Here is an 8,173-nt window from a genome sequence, read left to right on the forward strand (position 1 = left end):
TTTTCCTGCTAGGCAGGCTAACAAAACAAAACAAAACATAAAGCTTTTCTTTCTTCTATTTTTTTGGTGAGGTGTGGAAGGTGTTTGTATGTATTTTAACAGATCGTGACAATTTTTATTTGGCCAGTGCAACCCTCTAGATTCACAGATGTGAGATGCATCCACTTTTAACTTTGGTGTGGAGTAGGGAGAGGCTTTGGTGTCTGTGGTGCTCAACAAACCACAATCCAAGGCCAGGAAGAACAATCCTCAGAGTACGAGTGTGAGCCTTTAACCAGAAGACCGCAGGCTGCCCACTGATGTGTGGCCTTTGTCTTAACATGATAAATATACATGAGGCTTCATCTAAATGTATCACTATGAAGAAGAAAGGACTTCTCTTTATTGTCATTGTGACAATCGACAATCTATCAACCCAACCTGTGTTTTTTCTTGGCACTAAATCAGGGGCTGCCCCCTATGTTGAATAGTCAATGAGTTATAGTCGCCGAAGATTAAGTTAAAAAAAACAATATTTTTACCCACACGTAGGTACATCTATTATTGAGGATCAAACAAGGCTGTAGCAGATGTGGTGATATAATCATTTTACTGAGCTTTAAATCCGTTTCATCTCCTTCCTGGTTCTCTCAGTTCCCTGGTCACTGTATAATTGGTTATTTTTGCACACGAACAAAAGAAGATGAGTTCATTTATCTTTTAATTCTCCAGTTTTAAATGTTTTTTTTTTTATTGCTTAGACATGAAAGAGATTCTTCAATGACCTAAAGCCTTTGTAGAATTCTTTTCTGTCCCTAAAGTTTTCTACACTGCAAAATGAAATGAGACACAAACACCTGCAGGTCGGACACTGACTACTTGTGTTTTCAGGTTCTGTTTTTGGGCTCGTGTTACCAGAGTTTATTATAAAAGATCCATGGAAATCACATGTATTTCTAAAAAAAATGAAAGCTTGTTTGGAATGTTGTGCCTTTGTTAGCAGGTTAAAATAAATAGAAAATAAACTTTACTTTACTGAGCCAGAGCCAAAGATTTGATTATTTGAACAGGTTTCCATTCAGAATTGGTTTAAATGTGGCATTTGGTCCGATTTGAAAACGCTTCATTTTTGTCTGACTGAACACTGGACAAGGATATAATGATGAAACTGGTCAAAGCTGTTGGAGCCACAGAGACCAGTCTGAACTGGTTTTAGTCGTTAACATCAGACACCTGCGGAAACAACGTCTGTCTTAGAGCTTTTTGACTCAGAGAGGAAGTCCTGGAATAACATCCTCTTTACAGCCAAAAATACACCAATAAAACAAAGAAAGTAATGGAACTCTGGAGATGCTCCACATGTCAGTCACAAGTTCCCGATGATGAAATGTCAGTGGGGGAGTAACATCTTGTTTTCTCCCCAAAGGCCCAAAAATCCAGGACATTGTGTAACTTTAACAGAGCTTCCTTTTTCTGGACGCCTCAGGGCATTCTGGGATTCTGGACTAGTCAGCAGTTAGCCGCTGGACTTTGACAGTGTTCTGCCATCTTACTGAAAACAAACAACTACACTTTAGCAAACGACAAACTGAGGAGTGTTGTCTCGAGACCCTACGTGGATTTCAGGTATTTTCATCCCGTCCAACCTTATCTCTGATCTCTGAACTTCGGGGAGTGGAAAATAATTTGGCTTCCAGAAGTTACATCTTCTCTTCACGACATGCTTGTGTTTTAATAATTCAAACCTCTACGTCGCCATGCACTAGAAAAAGCAAACAGTTCCTGGATGGGTAGAACCATGACCTGGGTTGAGTTAACCCTCCCAGAAAAGAACAGGAAGGAAGCTGTTGTTTGATTACTTCATTCTGTTCTGGCGTAGTACTGGATGCAGTGAAGTGTTTGTTTAGGCTGAGAGGATAATAAATTGAGAAGCAGGTTTAATATAGAAAGGTTAAAGACGTTCGCAGAGGTCGGGAAAGCGGAGATGGCGAGAGGAAAAGTGAGACGAGGGAAGTGGTGCAGTGAGGGAGGATGAAGATGCCGAGGTATTCAGAGAGAGACGGGGGTAGGGGGAGGAGGGTTGCTGAAAAGCAGACTGGAGGAAAAATAAAACCCAGAAAACCACAAGGTGATTTGATAACTGGACTTTCCATTGATTTGCTCTCTCGTGATGTTGAAATTACTTCTCTGAATCAATAGACAGTCCACAGCCTGAGCCTCAGATGTATGACTGCTGGGCAGAAAATAACACCGGCTAAAAAAAATAACTTCTCCACATGTTGAGAAGCAATGATGAAAAAGTGGAGACACATTTAATTCTTTGTTTACAGTAAAATAAGTGACACAAAACAAGTGTGTGACACAAACAATCTCATTCTTATGAGCACAGAGCAGAACTTAGATTATCTGGTCCACAAGCATAGACAATGACTTTTGTTTTGTGTACTTTCTAAAATATGGACTAATATATTTTATATATGTAATACATATGTTATCTTCTCTGGTACCAGCAGATGCTCAGGGTGGGATATCGATATTGGATGTGAAAAAGTGCTGTGCTTTACTTTTCCTCAAAGGTTTGGCACTCACTATGAAGTAATTTAATCATGTATATTTTCTGGAGCTCATCTTAGTACATACAGTATGTGTATTCTGTTTTGTCACTTACTGCCTACTGTAGGCTGCTGGAGTTTAAATCTGCAGAACCCAAAGCTGGTCCGCAGTACGGTGTGTATTTCAGCTTATTAATCCACAGCAATATGACACTCGTATGTGGTTAAATGAACACACACACACACACACACATACGAAGGTGGTATGGATTACCTGCCTGCTAAATGATCTGAGAATAAGCTGACAGTAAGGAGTGGAAGACTTACTTTAAATGATCTTTCTCACATAAATGAAGGGGAAAGATTATTTAGGAGAGAATATTAAAGAATGTTCCAGAAGAAAGAAAAAAAAATGGTTGAAAATCCTAAAGATAACAGTTGACCAGTAGAAACAGTAAGAGAAGTATTGAGGCGTCGTTGAGTCACCTGCCTCAACGACGCCTCAATACTTCAAAAACCACTGACGTAGTCGTTACTTGAAAACAAATATTTCATATTTCAATCAAACCACATTTGAGTTGTTTTACAAATACAATAACACAGGCTGTAAACATGTAATTAATTTGTGACGGTTAATCACACACACATTTTTCAACATGTGCGCACAGTGTTAATCCCTTTTTCCCAACGTTTAACCACTTTCTATTACAGAGTCCATACACGTGTTGTTACTCGTGTATAGTTGTACTCATTGGGAAAATAGTTTTGTTTCAGTTAGAACCACAGGCTTAAAAAAATCATCTCAACACCCAGCATGTGTTTGTTTTCTACTTTAGGTCACACGCCTGCTCACCAATGCACCGGATAGTAAATACCACCCTGATTAATCAGGATTCATTGTGATTACTACACAGCTTCGCTGTAATTAATCAGAATTGAATTGTTTAATGGCACGAAATAAACTTAATGTAGTTTTGTTAGATTGTAGACATTTTCTTAATTGTCCATGTGTTTGGTGTTAACAGGCATTGGCACACTGTTTACGGTGTAATTCAGATTTGGTCACAGATTAATTCAACGCATCAAGGATTCAGATCCTTTTGTTTTGCTCTAAAGTCTAGACTCGTCTGATTTCCATGCTTTGTGTCGAGCCTTAGACGAGAGTCGTGCAACATTTTCCTGATGTCACTCATCTTTCCTCCCCTCAAAGGCATCGTGCCTGATTACAAGAGCCCCAATTATCCTTCCAAGCCTCAGTCTGAACAATGAGAAACAAACAACTCTGCTCACAATCGTCCCCAAAAGTCCCCAATCACACAGTCGTTGTAAAGTAAATCATTCCAGGACATGGAAATGACCAGTTAGAGAAAACACTCTCAGAGTAACTGAGCAGCATGAAATCTCAGGATGTTGATTGGTTACTATGGCAACACACATCCTGTGTGAAAAATGTGATATTTACAGTTTAATGAAAATAAGAAAACCTCATTGTCCAGCAGATTTAAGAAATTCACACCATAAAAGGTGCTTAGCATGTAGCACCCATTGGCACACTAGCTGTAAATTTGTGGTACTCCGGGGTGTGTTAGCGGTGTGCTACACCACATGCTGGTTTTAGAGTTAGTCTTCCCAAAGGCAATAACAAGATAATCCTAAACCTGAGTTTCACTTCAGATTTATATCTTGTGAGTTTCATCACTGCCACCTACTGGTTTTAAAAGACAAAGGAAATTTAATGCTAAAAACTACTATAAAATAGAAAAGGTTTTCATAATAATTTGATATATTATTGATATATTATTTGATATATTATTGAGTAAATGTACCCGGAGTACTACAGCTTTAAAGTTAAACACACTGATGTGATTTACAGTACCTTTTGAATGGTGAAGGTCCGTATGACGTATTCAGCCAGAGGTTCAGTTTCTATCAGAGTCACCTTGATGTCTCCATAAACTTCCGTCTCATCAGGCCAGTAACGAACACACTTCACCTGGAGAAGGAAATAACAGAGTACACTCCAGTACATCCTCCACTGTACACAATCTCTAATAATTTACTGTGTGATCAATAACATGAAGGTTGATATCTCCTCTCCTGCACTGTGATTCCTTGAATTGATTAACTGATACAGAAATAATTGACGTCGGTTGATACTGTTTATATCTGAAAGGTGTATGAAATGAAATGAACGAATGTGACCTGTTACTATAAACCCACTTGAAGGAACAGTAGATGATAATGGACAAAAAAACACTGTTTGTTTCTGTGGAAGAAGATTTTCTCATGATCTGAATGTCACTTAGTCTACGTACGTACATGACATCTTGGTTCAACAGCGGGGCACAACCAATATTTGGCATACTGCCAGCCACGGTAGTAGAGTGTGTACTTCTTATGCCTCGTTGAGCGTTTTATTTTTTATTTACACCAACCAATTCATGGTGCGTCGTTACGTCTCTATACGGTAGTCAAATTTATTGTTTGTTCACCATTTTGTTGCAAATTGGTTCATAAGTAGAAGTTGGATGGACCTCTTCAATGTCTTACGTCCTAATTGAAGCTAAACTTGATACATTTTATTGGTGTCCAGGCATTTCTGGTACACTGGCAATACTGGTACAGATGCTCCAGTTCAGTAGGTGGCAGTAATGGCTCACAACAAATAATGAAAGGATATAGTGACTCCAAACTTAATAGTTTGACGAACAGTGGTAGAAAATGACTCCACAATGTTTTAGGTTGTTGAGGAAAATGTGTTGTTTTTAAAACAAATGACTTAAACATGATTAAACATGTGACCCTCCACCATCACCTACAGGCACAAACACATCGATGAACTTACTCTGCCCACTTCCACCAGGTTGGTAACCATGACGATAGAGGCTGAGTTTTCCTGCCAGACCATTCTCCAGAAATCCCTCACTGTCTCCTGCATTGGCCCTGACACACACACACACACACAGAGACACACACAAAGGGTTAACACAGGACACACGTAGATGACACACACTCACACACACTCTCATGTACACACCCACCCACCCACCGGTGCACCAGCACACCTCCTCTAACTGCAGACAGTGGTTCATGGGTTTGTAGTAATGGGCTCTTAAATTTGTCACAGGGGTTTTTACAGTGCAGTTCAGATTTAGGAGGTTGTGGTAATAGTCCTGCAGCCAAACGGACCACATTTACCAGGTGGCTGATGTACACACACACACACACACACACACGAACGTACAGTACATGCGCACACACACACACATGCTCATATGTCTTCAGTTTAATTACCTTGTGTGGCGATGTAGTGTCTGGGTCTGTGGTAACCCTGTGACGAGGAAGAAATGAATTTATTTTCGTTATTGTCTTCCCATCGATTTTTTCTTATCTTTTTACCTTTTTTCAAATATATTTTTTACCTTCTATACTGTTTGCTTTGCTGTATTCCTTATTTTCTATCTTTTTTCTTTATTTTCTTGCCTTCTTTGTCTCTATCCAACTGTCTTTCTTTCTTTCCTCTTCCCTTCATTTTCATTCTTTACCTTTTCCGTTACCTCGTCATCGATTCTCATCTATTTTTATCTCTTAACTCACATTTCCAGCAGCAGCCAAATTCCAACTGAAGCAGGAATCTTAATTTTTTTTTCTCTCTCCCTCTTCCATTTACAGTGACGTCCAACACTCCCTCTTCACTCTGTCGTCTCCCGACTCCATGAGACACATAACCTTGCTGAGATGAAAACATCTATCACTTTCATACTGTCATTAAGAGCTTGCTGTAAGCGTGGCGTTATCGTCACCGAGGGGGTGTGTGTGGTTGTTTGATTGAAGAGAAACATTTTGTACCAAATTCATTTAAAGTCTTATTACCACAGACAGCTGTGAGGGAGATTTAATCAACAGGCCCAGCTCCACGCCTCAGCCGCAGAGAAGAGACGAATAGAAAGTGATTTACACTCTCCGACAGACAGAAGGCATTTTGGAAAATGTTGGTGTTGGCAGGAGAAGGAATGAAGAAGAAAACATATCCCAGATGGTGTTTGTGTAGTCAGGATAAATGTCACAGACTTATAATGTTTGGGTCAGAGGTGAGGGGGAAACATACACTCACTCTCCTGCTCATTGGATTACAGTCGGGTTTTATTGCGCTTTTGATGTTTGATGCTTGCAGACATCAAACTGGTGCACCAGTCAGGACTGGTCACTGAAAACACAGTTGAAGGTCAGAAACCAAGAGATGAGAGGTTTGTCTAAACTCCTTAATTTAACACAAAAACACTTCTTCTTCTTAACTTAATCCCTTCAGGGTCACCACAGTGGATCATCCTCCATCCACCAACCATCTCCATCTCCTCCATCACTACATCCAATAATCATCTCTGGTCTCCTCCTCTTCTCTTCCTGCCTGGCAGCTCCATCTCCTACACCTTAACTGTCCTTCTGATCTGCTCATGTCTCATCCTCACACTGGTCACTCCCAGTGAAGAGTCTGACTAGAATCGTGCACCCTTCACTAAAAAGAGCAGCAGCTCCTGGAGCTCATTTAGATTCTTTTGAAAGCTGACCTCTGAGAACCAGTACTGTCCGTGTCCTACTTTTACTTCGACCAAAGCCATCAATTGTGTGAATACTTACGTCAATGTAGTTGGCGTTGATGTAGTCAGAGTGGGGGTCTCCCTCCAGCAGCTGCAGCCGGACTCTGGTGTGGTCGTCTGTGGGGTCAGATAGCACAAAGTACAACCAGCCTAAAGTTACTTTTACCCACAGATCGGAGCAGCTAACTGGCCAGGGAGTAAACCAGTGGGAGGGCCTCGGGACAACAGGCCGAGGAAGGGACTCCCAACAGCTGACTGACAAGTAATACTTCAAATGTTCAGAAAGAGGAAAACACTTTTGGCTTAGTTCAGTATAGTTTGATTCAGTTGACCGTTTCACACACAGACACACACACACACACAAGCCCTTGATGTAACATTAGAGCTTCCTAAAAATTTTGTGTGATGTAAAGCAGGTTCAAATATTCTATTGTTTGCAGACGATTACACAACTGCACATGACTCGGTTGCTTGTATGCAATTTATATAATATAATATAATATAATATAATATAATATAATATAATATAATATAATATAATATAATATAATATAATATAATATAATACTGGGTATTCTCTCCCCTGATTTCCCTTTAAGGAAATGTATTTCTGCAACAAGCTCCAACTGCACCCAGGACACACTGTACTGGGTCGATTACAGCAGTTTTGTTTAATGTCACACAGCAACACGAGTTACATAAGTCCAGTGAAGTTGTGCATCGTTTTCCTTTTCCTATCCTGGAGTCCGTCCACTATCTCTCCTTCATTTGCATTTGAAACATTAATATACATTGAATTATGTTTTTTTTTCTGCATCTGTATTTGATCAGAAAATACCAACGTTACACAGAGAACAGCTGGCTATAATCTGCAGCTGTCAGTAAAACCAACCCGTCATTATCTTTTCTCCGTATCACCTTGAGGTGAATTCAATGTGTAATGTGATTTTCTAGCTCTGACTGAGAGGCAACAAGGCATGACTCCATCTGCAGGCACAAGATCCTGCCATCACTCACAGTCGCCCCCTAACTCCCCCCTCCCCG

The 8,173-nt window shown here is 40.1% G+C and overlaps 1 protein-coding gene across 5 annotated transcripts in view; it reads right to left on the reverse strand.

The window, feature by feature from the left end:
• Positions 1-8,173, reverse strand: part of ptprt (protein tyrosine phosphatase receptor type T) — a 168,835-nt gene that overhangs the window by 12,439 nt on the left and 148,223 nt on the right. For all 5 annotated transcript variants that reach the window (XM_017036662.2, XM_017036661.2, XM_025059885.1 and 2 more), the window contains 4 exons: positions 7,170-7,246; positions 5,826-5,862; positions 5,377-5,474; positions 4,408-4,524 (listed from right to left, as the gene is read on the reverse strand). In XM_017036662.2, the coding sequence (XP_016892151.1) occupies positions 4,408-4,524; positions 5,377-5,474; positions 5,826-5,862; positions 7,170-7,246 (329 nt within the window). The remainder of the gene's footprint in view (positions 1-4,407; positions 4,525-5,376; positions 5,475-5,825; positions 5,863-7,169; positions 7,247-8,173) is intronic.

The sequence above is a fragment of the Cynoglossus semilaevis genome, chromosome 11 (genome assembly GCF_000523025.1).
Source record: "Cynoglossus semilaevis isolate Cse_v1.0 chromosome 11, Cse_v1.0, whole genome shotgun sequence".
Taxonomy (NCBI): Eukaryota; Metazoa; Chordata; class Actinopteri; order Pleuronectiformes; family Cynoglossidae; genus Cynoglossus; species Cynoglossus semilaevis.